General features: G+C 52.2%; 1 protein-coding gene across 1 annotated transcript; it reads right to left on the bottom strand.

Moving 5' to 3' along the window:
- Positions 1-1,134: 1,134 nt before the first annotated feature.
- On the bottom strand, positions 1,135-9,662 carry CYP2A6 (cytochrome P450 family 2 subfamily A member 6). Its single transcript, XM_012461455.3, has 9 exons — positions 9,410-9,662; positions 8,950-9,112; positions 7,668-7,817; positions 7,269-7,429; positions 5,958-6,134; positions 3,662-3,803; positions 2,993-3,180; positions 2,189-2,330; positions 1,135-1,560 (listed from the first exon to the last, which is right to left on the bottom strand). Exons 1-9 carry the CDS (start codon positions 9,587-9,589, stop codon positions 1,379-1,381), a joined length of 1,485 nt encoding a protein of 494 aa, XP_012316878.1. The 5' UTR covers positions 9,590-9,662; the 3' UTR covers positions 1,135-1,378.
- Between the last annotated feature and the right edge of the window lie 5,165 nt (positions 9,663-14,827).

Genomic DNA, 14,827 nt, shown 5'->3' with positions numbered 1-14,827 from the left:
TTTTGCAGAGCAGAAATTTTTAATTTTAATGACACAACTTATCAATTGCTTCCTTCAAGGATTGTTCTTCTGGTGTGGTATCTAATAAGTCATCATCATACTTGAGGTCATCTAGATTTTCTCCTATGTTATCTTCTAGAAGTTTTATAGATACTCCTTTTCATTTAGGTCTACAATAAACTTGGAGTTAATGTTCGTGAAAGCTGTAAGGGAGCTTCTAAGGGAGACATACACTAACTTCCTTGAGAGCGTGCAGGTGATTCTGAAATTCTTAGCAGGGTCTTACAACACCCCAGATCCATCAGGAGAGCCCACGTTTAGAAACCCATAGTGGAATGTATTTTATGCACACACGGTATGCGGTCGTATGCTCATATGCATGCCTGCAAATGATCATACACATGCATATGGCTACGTCCTGATCCAGAGTTCTCCCAGCATTCCTGAAAATGGTTCTCTCCTTCAGCTTCTTCATTAAGAGATACAATGACAGAGTGTCATTAAAATTAAAAACTTCTGCTCTGCAAAAGAATTGTCAATGGACTGACCCTGTATGTCTCATTCATGTCTGGTTGTGTCCCTGGACTGACTCTGAATGGACCACAGAGGTCTTACCTGGTAGCGAACGCAGACTACACCGTGGTGCTCGAAGCATGCTGAGTAGGTGAGAGTGTGGGCACGTGTGCAGTGAAGCCAGGACAGCTGCCTGGCAGGGGCCTGGAAAAACCCCCAGGACTGGGAGGTTCAGGCCATGTGATGCTATGTTAAGCTCTTTTACTTGAGGAAGGGGTGTTTTTTTTTTTTTTTTTTTTTGCCATAAAGTGAGTGCCTTGGTCAGAGGCAATGTCATGTGGAATATGGTATTCACAGAGCATTGCCTTTGTGGATAAGGCATTCTGTGAGTGGAAGGGGTGCTTTTTAAGAATCAGTTCAGAGGGTTATGGACACAGATCTGTGTTCAAAGATTTTTCTGGGCGATTATATTTTGTGAGACCTCAGGTAGAGACAACTTTCTGAGCCTCAGCTTTGCCACGTGTAAAATGGGCATGAGCGCTGTTCCCCTTGGCAGAGGTTTGTGGCAATTAAGTGAGGTGAGCGTGCAACGCTTTTTGAACAGAGCTGACACAGAGATACTTGTTCAGGAAATAAGAGCTGCTATTATTACTACTTTTCATAGCACAGTGTAAGGTTTCCCTTCCTCTCATCCCAGCTCGGAGGCACCTTATCCAGGTGAAATGAGTCCTTTCTGTTTCTTCTCTTCCCTCTAACCACCTCGCCCCTAGCTTTCCCCCTATCCTGCCTCCATTCTTAGCCCCGCCCCTCCAGCGAGCCCCGCCCCTGGCCCCGCCCACCCGCCCTGCACCAGCACAGCCCTGGCTCAGCGGGGCAGGAAGCTCATGGTGTAGTTTGGTGGGATTGTGGCAAAGCCCACGTGTTTGGGGGACACATCGATGTCCTTGGGCGACTGCGGCGACTTGAAGCGGAAGTTCTGCATGATGGTGGTGAGGAACAGGAAGAGCTCCATTCTGGCCAGGCCTTCTCCGAAACAGTACCGCTTTCCTGAGGAGGAGAGGCGGGAGGGGTGGGGGTGAAGCCCACTCTCAGTGCAGCCTCGCCCCACTACCCACCTCTAGTTGCGGCTCTCCCAGGGAGGAGGGGTGGAATATTATGGCCCGAGAGACTTTCAGAGAAGGCACTGATCCTCCCTGAGCCTCAGTTTCCTTCTATAAGAGATGTAACACTGGTGAACCAATATTGATATATTATTATTAACCAAAGTCCATAGTTACATTAGGGTTTACTCCGTGTTGTACAGTTCTATGGGTTTTGAAAAAGGCATAATGTCATGCATCCACCGTAGATGGGGTGATCCATGCCAGGTGTAGCAATGGGAGGTTTAGATGCCCCTTCCTGCCAGATACACTTGCAAACATGATCACAAAAACATGTGCCGTGTGACCCTAGACAAATAAATCTACAGGGTATGATATTTCCTTCTCTTTTGCCTGGGCGCGGGTATTGGGTGCTTGGTAGTTAAGGGAGGATCAGCTGGTGGCTCAGGGTAGATTCTACAGGCACTTCCAAGCTGGAGAACTACCTGGCTACACCTCGGAGAGGGGAGCTGAGTGAGGGAGGGAGGCCCCTGCTGGTGTGAGCAGTGGCCTGGCAGCAAACAGGGGTCTCTTACCGATGGAGAAGGGCACAAATGCATCATTCTTCTTAAACTGCCCCTTCTCATCCAGGAAGTGCTGGGGGTTGAAGTCCCGGGGATTGGAGAAGAACCTGGAGTCTCTCAGCACGGAGCCCAGCAGAGGGAACACTTCGGTGCCCTGGTAGGGAGGAGGAAGGTGTATGTGATGAGGCAGGTTGGGGGGTTGTGAAAGGACACAGGGGCTGGAGGGGGAACCAGGGTGCCCCAGGTGAGGGGAAGTGGCAGGCATGGGAGTTGGGGTTTTCTGAGGGAGGAGCTTTGGGGGATAGAAGGTTTGTGTCCCTGAGACAGGAAGTCTGGGAGACAAGGGGTCCATGTCCTCCTAGACAGGGTGTTTGGAGGACCTGAGATTTGTGTCTCTAAGGCAAAAGGCCTAATGGAAAGGCTTCTGCTGATTCTTAAGAAGTTTGGGCTGGGCGCGGTGGCTCACGCCTGTAATCCTAGCACTTTGGGAGGCTGAGGTGGGTGGATCACCTGAGGTCAGGAGTTCAAGACCAGCCTGGCCATCATGGTGAAACCCCAACTTTAAAAAAAAATAATAATAATAAAAAAAGAAGTTTGGGGACGTGGGATTGATTCTCCTGACACAAAGGGTCTGGGGAGATGCAGGATTGATGAGTCTCTAAGTGGAAAGGTGGAAGGGATGTGGTGGTTGGGAAAGTCTTTTTTGACTGATTGAGGGAGTGGGACAGAGTCTAGAAAGCTTCTAATGGGGGTGGGATGCTGAGGACACAGAGAGGGGCTGGGAGTCCCTGTAGCCCAGGGCAGGGGAAACAGCACCTTAGGGAGGATGAAGTCCCGAAACTTGGTGTCCTTGGTGACCCTGCGGGCCACCCCCATGGGGATCACGTCTCCAAATCTTTGCATCTCGTGGATCACCGCCTCCGTGTAGGGCATCTTGGCCCGGTCCTCAAACTTGGGCTGCCGGTTCTTGCCGATCACTCTGTCAATCTCCTCATGGACCTTGGCTGGGGGAGGAAGGGGAATGTGTTTAGGTATCTAGGGGTCTCAGAGCAGGGATGATAGCCCGAATAGGCAAAATGGGGTGGATGACATGGCTCCGTGTATGACACAGAGGTAGTCATACGTGGGTGAGGGACGCCCACTCACCATTCATAACAGACATCAGCGTTGTTGGAGCAGGATCCTGATACCCAGATTGTGCCAGAATCACAGGGGACGTACAGGGAGGAACTTAGGGGATGGTCCGGAGGAGTGGGCAGCGGGCACTCAGTGGGCTTGGGATAGGAGTGACTGACAAATCACTGCAGACATTTTCAATATTTTATCAACTAATGAGACTCAGTTGATGCATATCAGCTGGATATTGCCCTGTGTCTGGACAGCAAGGCACGTCTCAGGGTCCTGGGATCTGGGACAGGTGGGGACACTGCACCAGGGGAGTTTTGAGGGTCTGGGTCCCTTCACTTCCCTCCCCTCCAGCCTTACCCTCCACCTCTGGGTGCTTCATGAGCAGCAGGAAGCCATAGCGCAGGGTCGTGCTGACAGTCTCGGTGCCCGCAAAGAAGAGGTTCAGCGTAGTCAGCACCAGGTTCTTCAAGTAGAACTCTGTGTTGGGGTTCTTCTCCTCCTGCAGGGAGAGGGGGCTTTAGGCCAAGCTCACTCCTCTTGCCCTTGGGGCCCTTCTGGGGCTTTTCCTTTGGATTTACCTCTCTTAGATCCAGACCAAAGGTGGAATGAGGGACCCTAGGTCTGCCAGGCTCCCTCCAGGTTCCAGACCTTGCCCTGGCTGCTGGCTCTGCCCCAAATGCTCTTGCTTCTCCCCTTCTTTACCTGGCTGACCATCTGTCCTTTAGTTATCAACTTAGCGGTCAGTTTTTCTTATAGAGACTTGGTCTTGCTAAGTTGCACAGTCTGGACTCGAACTCCTGGGCTCAAGGATTCCTCCAGCCTCAGCCTCCTGAGTAGCTGGAACTGGATACGCATATGACCATGCAGGCTCAGCTGTTACTTTTTTTAAAAATAATTAATTTGGTTTTGAGACAAGTTCTCATTTTGTCACCCAGGCTGGAGTGCAGTGCCATCTTCTCGGCTCACTGCAACCCCTGCCCCCTGGGCTCAAGCTATCCTCCCACCTCAACCTCCTGAGTAGCTGGGACCACAGGCATGCACCACCACGCCCAGCTATTTTTTTTGTATTTTTTGTAGAGATAGGGTTTCTTTTTGTTTTTGTTTTTGTTTTTGTTTTTGAGACGGAGTTTCGCTCTTGTTACCCAGGCTGGAGTGCAATGGCGCGATCTCAGCTCACGATAACCTCCACCTCCTGGGCTCAGGCAATTCTCCCGCTTCAGCCTCCTGAGTATCTGGGATTACAGGCACGCGCCACCATGCCCAGCTAACTTTTTGTATTTTTAGTAGAGACGGGGTTTCACCATGTTGACCAGGATGGTCTCGATCTCTTGACCTCGTGATCCACCTGCCTCGGCCTCCCAAAGTGCTGGGATTACAGGCGTGAGCCACTGCGCCCGGCCGAGATAGAGTTTCACCATGTTGCCCAGCCTGTTACTCTTTTAATAGTAGGAATATTTAGAAAGAGAAGGATAAAGGGAGATGAAGAGAAAGTCGTACAGAGATGGCAAGATGAAGAGAGTCAGAAAAGAGTTTTTCTAAGAGACAAGCACAGAATTGTAAGCAACAGCATTTTATTTCTTCTCTAAAAATCTTGAAGCTAACCGTGGAGGAATCCCCTCCCTTGATCCTTTCTCGCTGAGCTTCTGACTTCCTAAAGCCTTCCCACATGGATACTGACAACCAGATGGAGGTGGGGACCCTCCCGTGTAAAGCCAGGTCACCTGTCTACAGAGGCGGGTCTGATAACCAGGACGTGATAGGTTAGATAGCATGGTGGCTAAAAGCAGCAGCTTTAGGTTCAGAGAGACCAGGGTTTGAGCTTGGGGAAACCACGGCTTCCTCGCTGTGTGACCTCAGGCAAGACACTTATTCTCTCTGGGCCTCAGTTTCCTCATTTGTACAATTGGGGCCATGAATGAACCTCTTTGAAGAGCTGTTGTGAGTGTTCAATGGGGGACCATCTTAAAGCCCTTAACGCAGTACCTGGCACGTGGTAGTGCTGCAGAAGGGCTTGCGATTCTAATTCACGTGCACAAGTCCTGCCTGTGGGTGAGGGCTCAGGAGATGGAACAGCGGTGGTTGATATTGTTGGGATTGTGAGGATTTTTTTTTTTTTTTTTTTTTTTTTTGACAGAGTCTTACTCTGTCACTCAGGCTGGAGTGCAGTGGTGTGATCTCGGCTCACTGCAACCTCTGCCTCCTGGGTTCAAGCGATTCTGGGGATTGTGAGGATTTTTTTTTTTTTTGACAGAGTCTTAACTTTGTCACTCAGGCTGGAGTGCAGTGGTGTGATCTTGGCTCACTGCAACCTCTGACTCCTGGGTTCAAGTGATTCTCCCGTCTCAGCCTCCTGAGTAGCTGGGATTACAGGCTCACACCACTATACCTGGCTCATTTTTGTATTTTTAGTAGAGACGAGGTTTCACCATGTTGGCCAGTCTGGTCTTGAACTCCTGACCTCAGGTGATCCACCCTCCTCAGCCTCCCAAAATGATGAGATTATAGGGGTGAGCCACCTGCACCCGGCCAATTGTGACGATTATGACGGGGGCTAATTTGCATGGACCTGTGTTGTCTGCCCTCCCCACTGCCAGCCTGATCTCCCTCCCTCTGCCTGGCTTTGCACCTCCCCACACTGGCGGCTGGATTGTACCTCCCGAATGCGGATGAGAAAGGAGTCGATGAAGTTCCGTGGGGAATTGGGATCCAGCGTGCGCTGGTTGTGCTCCACCTTCTTGGCTATGAAGTCCTCGAGCCCTTGCAGCTCCTTAAAGGCCTGTTGCTGTGGGCCTGGCAGGTGTTTCATCACCGAAGAGAACATCTCATAGAGCTGGGGGTTCCAGAGAGAGGACGGGAAGGGAAGGACAGCTGTCAGGGGCAGGAGCTGATGGGAATGGGACTTGTTTCATAGCAAAGAAGGAACTGAGTTAAAGGCATCTGTCCAGGTGTTTAGCTATTTTGGTGGGGTTGGGTGGGAATATATATCCAAGTTTTCATGTGGGTTAGGGGCCAAAATCTAGCAATTTAGATGAGAAGAACTGAGGCATATATCCAGGTTTCAGGTATTCAAATGAGGCTGGATTGGCGCACACATCTTGGTATTCAGATGTTCAAGTGTTTAGCTACTCAGGTGGGGCTGGTGTGAGGGGAGCATCACCTGTCGAGGTATTTAGGCATTCAGGTGGGCTTGGCTGGAGACAGCTGTCCAGATACTTATTGGGTCTGGATTGGGGGCTTTTGTACAGGTGTCCAGGTATTAAAGTGGGGCTGGTGTTGAGATGTTGAAGTGGAGGGGATACCTGTTCAGGTGCTTACCTAGCCAAGTGGGATGCACTGGGGGCACCTCTGCAAGGTGTGTGATTGGAAAGGGTGGGGGAACATTTATTTGGGTGTCTGGGGAATCATCTGTCCAGATATTTATGTGTTTAGGGGTGTTGGTTAGGGAGCCTGTGCAGGTGTTCAGATATTTAAGTGGGTCAAGTAGAGGGTGCTTGGCCAGATATCCCAGTGGGCTAATTTGGGACATTTGTGTAGATGTGAAATGATTATGATGGGCTGGATTTTGCAGCACCAAGTGTTTGGGTATGCAGGAGGTGGGCTGAGGCGGTCACTTGTCCAGGTGTTAAGATATTCAGAAGAACTGGGTAGGGAGCATCTGTTGGAAATTACGGTAAGCTGGGAATGGGAACACGTGCCCAGGTGAGAGAGCTGAGCTGAAGGCATGCTTCCTGCCAGCGGGCTCTGTTTTGGGGAGCATCTGTTGAGATATCCAGGTGTCCTTGGAGACTGGGTGTTGGGCACCCGTCTTGGGTTCTGGTGTAACTGTCCAGTTGTTCAATATTGGGGGCTGATTTTGAAGAGACACTGTCTGGAGGGGTGTGGGAGTTTGAGGCACCTGTTCCCATGGAGGGGAGCAGTTAGTAGGGTGTGGTAGGAAAGTCACGGGCGGGCTGCAGCCGGTTACCTGCCCCACGGAGGTTGCTGTGAACTGGAAGCTTCCCAGCATCATGCGTAGCAGTGACAGGAACTCTTTGTCCTCATAGTCAAAGCGGTCCCCAAAGACGATAGAGCTGATGACATTGGAGACCGTGCGGCTCAGGAAGAAGGTGGGATCGATATTGGCGCCTGCGGGTGTGGCGGGGTAAGAGGGTTGGGGAGAGAGTCAACTCAGAGTTCTGATGCGCTTCTGAGAATTCCGGGAGGCACGGCCCTGGTGAGCCAAATTCCCAGCGCCAGACTCCAGGGCTGGGAGCGCGTGCGCCTTTCCCCACCGAGTCCCCATATCCAGGCAGAGCCCGCGCGCGGGTCCTTCGCCCTGGGCGTTTTCCTTCTCCCGCCCCCGCACTAGGGGTCTCCTGCTCACCGCGCGTGCCCCGGAGGACCTCGATGAGGAAGCCCGCCTCCTCCTGGATGCGCTCCTCGATGCCGCGCTTGCCCACCCCGAAGTCCCGCAGGGTGGTGATGGAGAAGCGCCGGAGCTGCTTGGCGCGCTCTCCGTTGCTGAACACCACGCCTGGGGAGGTGAACGCGGAGGTTGGGGAGAGGTCAGGGGGCGGGGCGGGGGGGGGCAGGCGCAGACCAGCTCCAAAGGGGTCCCCAAGGGTGGAGCAGAGAGGGAGTGGGGTGAGGGAGAGATGGATTCAGAGCAAGGGTGCAGGGGAGCTGCAAACTCAGTCAGAGAAACGAGATAGAGAGAGAGAGAGAGAGAAAGAGAGAGAGAGAGAGAGAGGGAGAGGGAGAGGGGAAGGGAGAGAATCAGAAGAGAAACAGTCCAGACAGCTGCACAGAGAAACAGAGGGATGCAGGGACACTCCATGGAGGAAGGGAAGGAAGCTGGGAGAGAAAGAGAGAGAGAGATGGAGGGAGGATGGAGGAAGAGGGGGAGGGGGAGGGGGAGGGGGGAGGGGGAGGGGGAGGGGGAGGGGGAGGGGGAGGGGGAGGGGGAGGGGGAGGGGGAGGGGGAGGGGGAGAATCAGAAGAGAAACAGTCCAGACAGCTGCACAGAGAAACAGAGGGATGCAGGGACACTCCATGGAGGAAGGGAAGGAAGCTGGGAGAGAAAGAGAGAGAGAGATGGAGGGAGGATGGAGGAAGAGGAAGTGAGATATGAGGAGATCTGAGAGAAGGAAATAAAAATGGTGAAAGACTCTTAAGCTGAGCCGGAGAAGAGAGAAAAATACAGAGACAGAATCAGAGAGGGTCTGGGAGGAGGACAGACCATTACCAGGAGATGGAGGCTGGAGTTGTGGCAGTAGGAATACGGTGAAATCCTAAGGCAGAGGAAGGAGGAGGAGAGGGAAGGGAAGAGAAGAGAAACGTGGAGAAACACAGAAGCTGAGAGCGACAAAAAGACAAATGAAACGTGGACCAGGGTTGAAAAACAGAAACCCAGGATGTCCTCAGATACGGAGACAGAGGCGAAAGAGGAGACTCCAGTGACAGAGGCAGGGAGAAATCTGGACAGGGATGCTGGAGACAGGTGAGAGGGACACACAGGGAGAGGCTGCAGTGAACAGAGATGGGGAGAGAAGGACTGACGGGGGGCTCTGCTGCAGCCTCCAGTGGGCAGGAGAGTCAGGGAGAAGGCTGGGGACACTGAGGCCATCGAGTCTTCCTGGCCACTTCCCCCTCTGGCACCCCCTCACCATAGCCTTTGGAGATCCAGTCGAAGGTGGCCTGCTCGCCTCGCCCGCTGAACTCCTCAGCCTGGTCCAGCAGAGCCTCCTTGACGGCATCGTATCCACACAGCACCACGACCCGCCGGGACCCCAGGTGAATGGTGAACACAGGGCCATAGCGCTCACTGATCTGACGGAGGCGGGTGGGAGTGGTGAGAGGGAGCAGCCCCCACTCTGAATGGACCCAGCACCGGGATGCTTCCCCCGCAGATTCTCACAGCCAAGGGACTGGACATCCTAAGACTCCGTCTTTCCTGGCTAGGACCCTGATGCTGAACCTCAAAAGCTCCCCTTTCCTAAGACTCTGGTCCACCTCCATCTCCTGGTAACCACTCTGGTCCTAAGACTCTGGTCAATCCCCCACCACAAAGCCCCAGCCAACTGGGCAGCCCCATCCCGTGCCCCCCATCTCCCTGCCTTGGGACACCTTCATGAGGGAGTTGTACATCTGCTCTGTATTCAGCTGCAGATAGTTTCCAATGAAGGGCAGCGGGGTGGGTCCCGGAGGCAGCTTCCCCTTGCTCTTCCTCTGCTGCCAGACAGACATCAAGACCATCACAGTCAGGCAGGCCAGCAAGGCCACCAGAAGCAGCCCTGAGGCCAGCATGGTGGCAGTGTGATTCCAGATGGTGCCAGCTGGGGAGGTTTGCCTTTATACTGCCTGAAAAAGAGGAGCGGACTTTGGTTGATTATATAATCACTTCATTTCACCTCCCAACTACACCCCCACCATGCGCCCCGCCTAGCTTGGGACACAGCCAGCAAGGGAGGAGGAGGGGGATCCCAGGGCAGCTGAACAGAGAGGGGACCTCCAGACTAAAGCCGTGGTGCCGCAGGAGGGGTGCCCCAGAGCTGTGGCTTTAGGAGGGGCAACAGATAAACTGGAGAACTGAGGAGTTTGTAATATTTGCACAGGGGAGCACCTGTGCTTTGTATTTGGGTTCTGAGAGTGAGAATGCACCCCAAAGTTGTGGATTTGGGGCTCCAGAGGCGAGGAATGCAAAGGTCAGGCTTTTATGAGGGTGAGATGGAAGTGTGGCCGTGAGTTTGGGGGTCTTCTAGTGAGGAGGATGCAGGGTTAAGGGTCCCAGGAGGGGGGATTCTGGGCCTATGGACTTGAGAGTCTTGGGGTAAGGAAGACCCAGGGCCGTGGGTGTGGAGTTTCTGGGAGGAGGAGCGTGTAGCGTGCCTGGCAGTTTCCTCCCAGAGAGTACAGCAGCCCAGCGCCAGACCCAGGGGCTGACCTGATTTTGTTTTGGCCCAGAGCTGTCTCTTGATGCCCAGAATCCTCCTTGGAACCTCCAAGAGAGGCCAGGATGGGTGCCATAGAACCTCCACTGCCCATCTCTGGTTGGGAAAGGGGTGGAAGCCCAGAACCATATTTCAGGGGATCTTTCCGCACACCTGGAGAAGAGTACCTCGTGTTATCCGTTGGCAGAGGGACTGGCCAGGTCTGGATAAATAGTAATAACAACCCCCAAAAGGTGGAAAGATCTCAAGTGTCCCAAGAATTGCAATTTACAAGGACCTCCACTGGTTTCCAACCCAGATCCTTAGGGAAACCCCCTAGATTGACTGTATCATTCTCATTGTTGTTGTTGTTGTTATGTTTCTTATTTTTATTTTTATTTTTTTAAGACAGGGTTTCACTATGTTGGTCAGGCTGGTCTTGAACTCCCAACCTCAGGTGATCCGCCCGACTTGGCCTCCAAAGTGCTTGGATTACAGGCGTGAGCCACCACACCCGGCCATGTTTCTCATTTTATATCAGGGTCTACGGAGGACAGAAAACAGAAAGTGGGCAGGGGACTCGCGCGAGCGGCCCTGAACTCCCGTCTCTCCTGCTCTGCGTCCTTAATCCCCTTTCTGGGTTTGCTTTCCTTCCCAGTGGAAGGTAGTGTTTGGGAAGAGAAGGTCACATTTGAGGGTGAGTTCAGTCTCCTCTAAGGGCTATTCCTGCTTGGTCAGGGGCTACTGCTCTTACCAGGAGGAGGGAACAATAGCGGAAGAGATTGGGGTAAACCCAGTGTTAGGCACAGAGGCAGACTCTGGCGTGGGTGGGAGTGGAGAAGGGATGAGTAACCTGCTGTCCTTCCCTCGGGGAAATTCTTCCTTAGTAAACAGGACAGTTGCCCTGTGGTGAGCCCTGCCCTACATGGGAAGATTAAGTCTAGGTGTGTGCGATCTGGTCAAATCTTTGTAACAATGTGGTTGGCTCATCATCATTCTCATTTTGAAGATGAGCAGATCTAGACTCCATAAAGCCTCTTGAGTGAGGTCACACAGGGGGTAAGTGAGGGAGCCGGGATTTGAACTCTGTCCTCGTCCCCCTAGGACGAGGCTTAGATCACCTTGGGAGTCAAGTGTAGGCCAGGCTTAGCAGGAGGTGAGTGCTGAGACTGGCATCAGCAGTGGACACAGGGGTAACACTGGCAGTTCTGATATCAGCATCAGGTAGGGCCAGGGAGGATGAGGCATTGTGTGGCTTTGGGATTGCCCCCGGGTATATGCGAGGATGGGCAACAAGATGGCGCTGAACTTGACACCAGGAGAGTAGTAAAGTCATGTCTGGTGCCAAGAGGGTTCTGTGTGTTGCGTCAGGTGTCACTGAGGGAATAAGAGTGTCCTGCTTCAGGAGGGCACCAGAGTGGCACCATATATGGTCTGAGGTTGGTCCCAGTGGGCTCTGACATGGGCATTAGGCAGGTGCTAAGACTGGTCCTATGTGGCGCTGAGATAAGACTCAGCCAGACCCCGAGAGGGTCCCCAGATGGGCACTAGGCAGGCTCTGATGGTTGGACCATTCCAGGGTTGCACCTCTCCTCTGGGTCACCAACTTTGGACAAGTGGAGGTGGGTAAGGTTGGAACCCCCAGGACCATTCAGGGGAGAAGTGTATGTGTTAATGCAGATGAGGCACATGGCAGTAAGTTCTCAGTGAATATTAGTAGTTCTTTTTAATCTGTAGGATGAGGATGGATGAGATGTTCTCTAAGCACCTTCTTTGCTCACAGTGTTCTAGGCTGCTGAGCTTCTGAGACCTGTGTAGAGGGAACAAAGGGCAGAGAACAAAGCAGACAGAGGACAGCTGTTTGTTGATTTTGGAGGGGGACGGGTGGAAAGGAGGATTGAACCGCTGATATCAGAACCGCCAGTGTCACCCCTGTGTCCACTGCTGATGCCAGTCTCAGCACTCACCTCCTGCTAAGCCTGTCCTACACTTGACTCCCAAGGTGATCTAAGCCTCGTCCTAGGGGGACGAGGACAGAGTTCAATCCAATCTGCTAGCTTGGCAGACATCAATCCCTCTAATCCTGGTCAACAGCCTGCACCTGGGCTGGCCGCACGCCTGGGCCCTTCCTTTTCCTTGTTGTTTCTTAAAAAGGTCGGAGATAGAAATTTGGGGAGTTTGTTTGTCAGTGAGGTTGGAAATAGGAAGGGCACAGAGTGTTTGGACAGGCTGCCATGACCTGGGCAGGGAGGGGATGGGAGACTCAGGTTGGGAGAACTCTAGTGTTTGAGGACGTAGAGGTCAGTCGAGTTTGGCCATATTGATTACCCTGGAGCATGGAGTGAGAGGATGGTGTCTGAAAACACGTGGCAGGGACTTGTGAGTTTCTGGGAGGCGGTACAGGCTTTCAGAGTGAGTTAGGGGCAAACCCAGGAAGTTTCCTTTCCTTTGCTGGGCCTCAGTTTCCCTTTCTGGATGGATGGTACAGTGATTGAGGCATGGATTGGAATCCTAACCTTATCCCTTCTTCGTTTTGTGGCCTTGAACAGCTGACTTCATCTCTCTGAGCCTTAGGGAACCAAGAACAGCTCCTACCTCTTCGGCTATTTAAGGGAGAAGTGTATGTGTTAATGCAGATGAGGCACATGGCAGTAAGTGCTCGGTGAATATTAGTAGTTCTTTTTAATCTGTAGGATGAGGATGGATGAGATGTTCTCTAAGCACCTTCTTTGCTTTTACATTCTCTAGTCGAAAGCTCCCAAATCTTTTCCTTTGGGAAGGAGGAAAGGGACCGAGTCTTTGGGAACCTCTTTCCCCAACCCTTCCTCAGCACAGCTAAGCTTTACCCCGTGGAGCTGTGAATAGGAAATTATTCCTTCATGGCCTCCTGGATGTGGTGCTGAGTTAGGCAGCATCTGCAGAAGGACAAGCCAGCGTTAGACCCTCAGATTATTCTGGATGGCCCTGGAGCCCTGCATAGGACTTTGCCCACCTGTCTGTCTACCCTTGTCTCAGATCCCGTCTTTCTCTTTCTCCTTCCCAGCAAGTCAGTGTTCCCCTCAATCACCCTGTGTGCTCCTGCATCTAAGTATTTTGTGCCATTTTGTCCAGTGGGTTCTCCTAGATGCCTCTGCCGTGTTTATCCTCATTTCTACAGCTGTCTGTGTGTCATTCTGGGTGCACGCTTATAGTGTCTATGTGCATGTATGTTTCAGCATGTTCATGCTGATACATGAATTCATGTGTGCACCAGGGGTGCTCTGGGGGGTATATTTTGTGCTTGATAATGGGTATCCATTCCAACATATGTCTGCACATGCACATGTGTGTGTATGCCTGCCAGGGTGTGCCACTATTTCTCAGTGCTTGCCAGTCTTTGTGTCTGTCTCTGCATGTAGCCTGTGGGCACACGATTTAGGGGATGTCCACGGTGTGCATCTCTGTGTAAAACAAGATGTGTGCTGCATATTCATATTTGTGTGCATGCATTCACAGCTGGGCGACTACATATGAACCTGTGGATGCTTTCGTGTGTGCATTCTGGTGTCTGTATGCAGGCTTGTGGGCCATGTTGTGTACACGTGAACATCTGATATTTTCCTGTGCCCGTCTGTGTTTGGTTTAAAACAGCTCTAGCCCAGCTCCATTTATCTGCTTGAAAAAAACCCAGAACTGCTGGGCGCGGTGGCTCACGCCTGTAATCCCAGCACTTTGGGAGGACGAGGCAGGTGGATCACAAGGTCAAGAGATCGAGACCATCCTGGTCAACATGGTGAAACCCCGTCTCTACTAAAAATACAAAAATTAGCTGGGCGTGGTGGTGCATGCCTGTAATCCCAGCTACTCAGGAGGCTGAGGCAGGAGAACTGCCTGAACCCAGGAGACGGAGGTTGCGGTGAGCCGAGATCGCGCCATTGCACTCCAGCCTGGGTAACGAGAGCGAAACTCCATCTCAAAAAAAAAAAAAGGCTTCCCACAGTTCTGGGTTTTTTCTTTTTTTTTGAGACGGAGTTTCGCTCTCGTTACCCAGGCTGGAGTGCAATGGCGTGATCTCGGCTCACCGCAACCTCCGCCTCCTGGGTTCAGGCAGTTCTCCTGCCTCAGCCTCCTGAGTAACTGGGACTACAGGCGCGTGCCACCATGCCCAGCTAATTTTTGTATTTTTAGTAGAGACAGGGTTTCACCTTGTTACCAGGATGGTCTCGATCTCTTGACCTCGTGATCCACCTGCCTCAGCCTCCCAAAGTGCTGGGATTATAGGCGTGAGCCACCGCGCCTGGCCCTTCTATAGTTTTTGCACTCTTTGGAACCTTAACCAAAGACCGTGGCCAGTATATGCCTCAGGCCATTGGCAGTGAGGCAGTGGGGGAGTTGGGGTACTGGTGGTTGTGGGTGGAGGGTGAAATGTTTATGTTTCACATTTCAGGGTGATGAAAAGGATTCGGGCGGGGCTGTGGTAATGTTGACTGAAATAGAGTGCAAAAGGTCAAAGAAGAGAAGAAAGTCAAGATTCTTTTTTTCTGAATGTTTGAACAGCTCATATCCATGGCCATGAAGTTCCTTCCTACCAGATAAATGGCAGGACTTAGAGTTGAGAGATGGGAAAGAGGTTGAA

This window comes from Aotus nancymaae, unplaced genomic scaffold, assembly GCF_030222135.1.
Source record: "Aotus nancymaae isolate 86718 unplaced genomic scaffold, 86718_ANA_hifiasm-v0.15.2.pri h1tg000028l, whole genome shotgun sequence".
NCBI classification, from domain to species: domain Eukaryota; kingdom Metazoa; phylum Chordata; class Mammalia; order Primates; family Aotidae; genus Aotus; species Aotus nancymaae.
The sequence above is the reverse complement of the archived record's forward strand: the minus strand, read 5'-3'. Positions and strand labels throughout refer to the sequence as shown.

Coding starts and splice junctions, on each gene's coding strand:
- CYP2A6 (XM_012461455.3), bottom strand. CDS start 9,589: ATGCTGGCCTCAGGGCTGCTTCTGGTGGCCTTGCTGGCCTGCCTGACT. Junction 3,804..5,957: donor TTCTCATCCGCATTCGGGAG/GTACAATCCAGC, acceptor CTCTCCCTGCAG/GAGGAGAAGAACCCCAACAC. Junction 1,561..2,188: donor ATTTGTGCCCTTCTCCATCG/GTAAGAGACCCC, acceptor TCTCCTCCTCAG/GAAAGCGGTACTGTTTCGGA.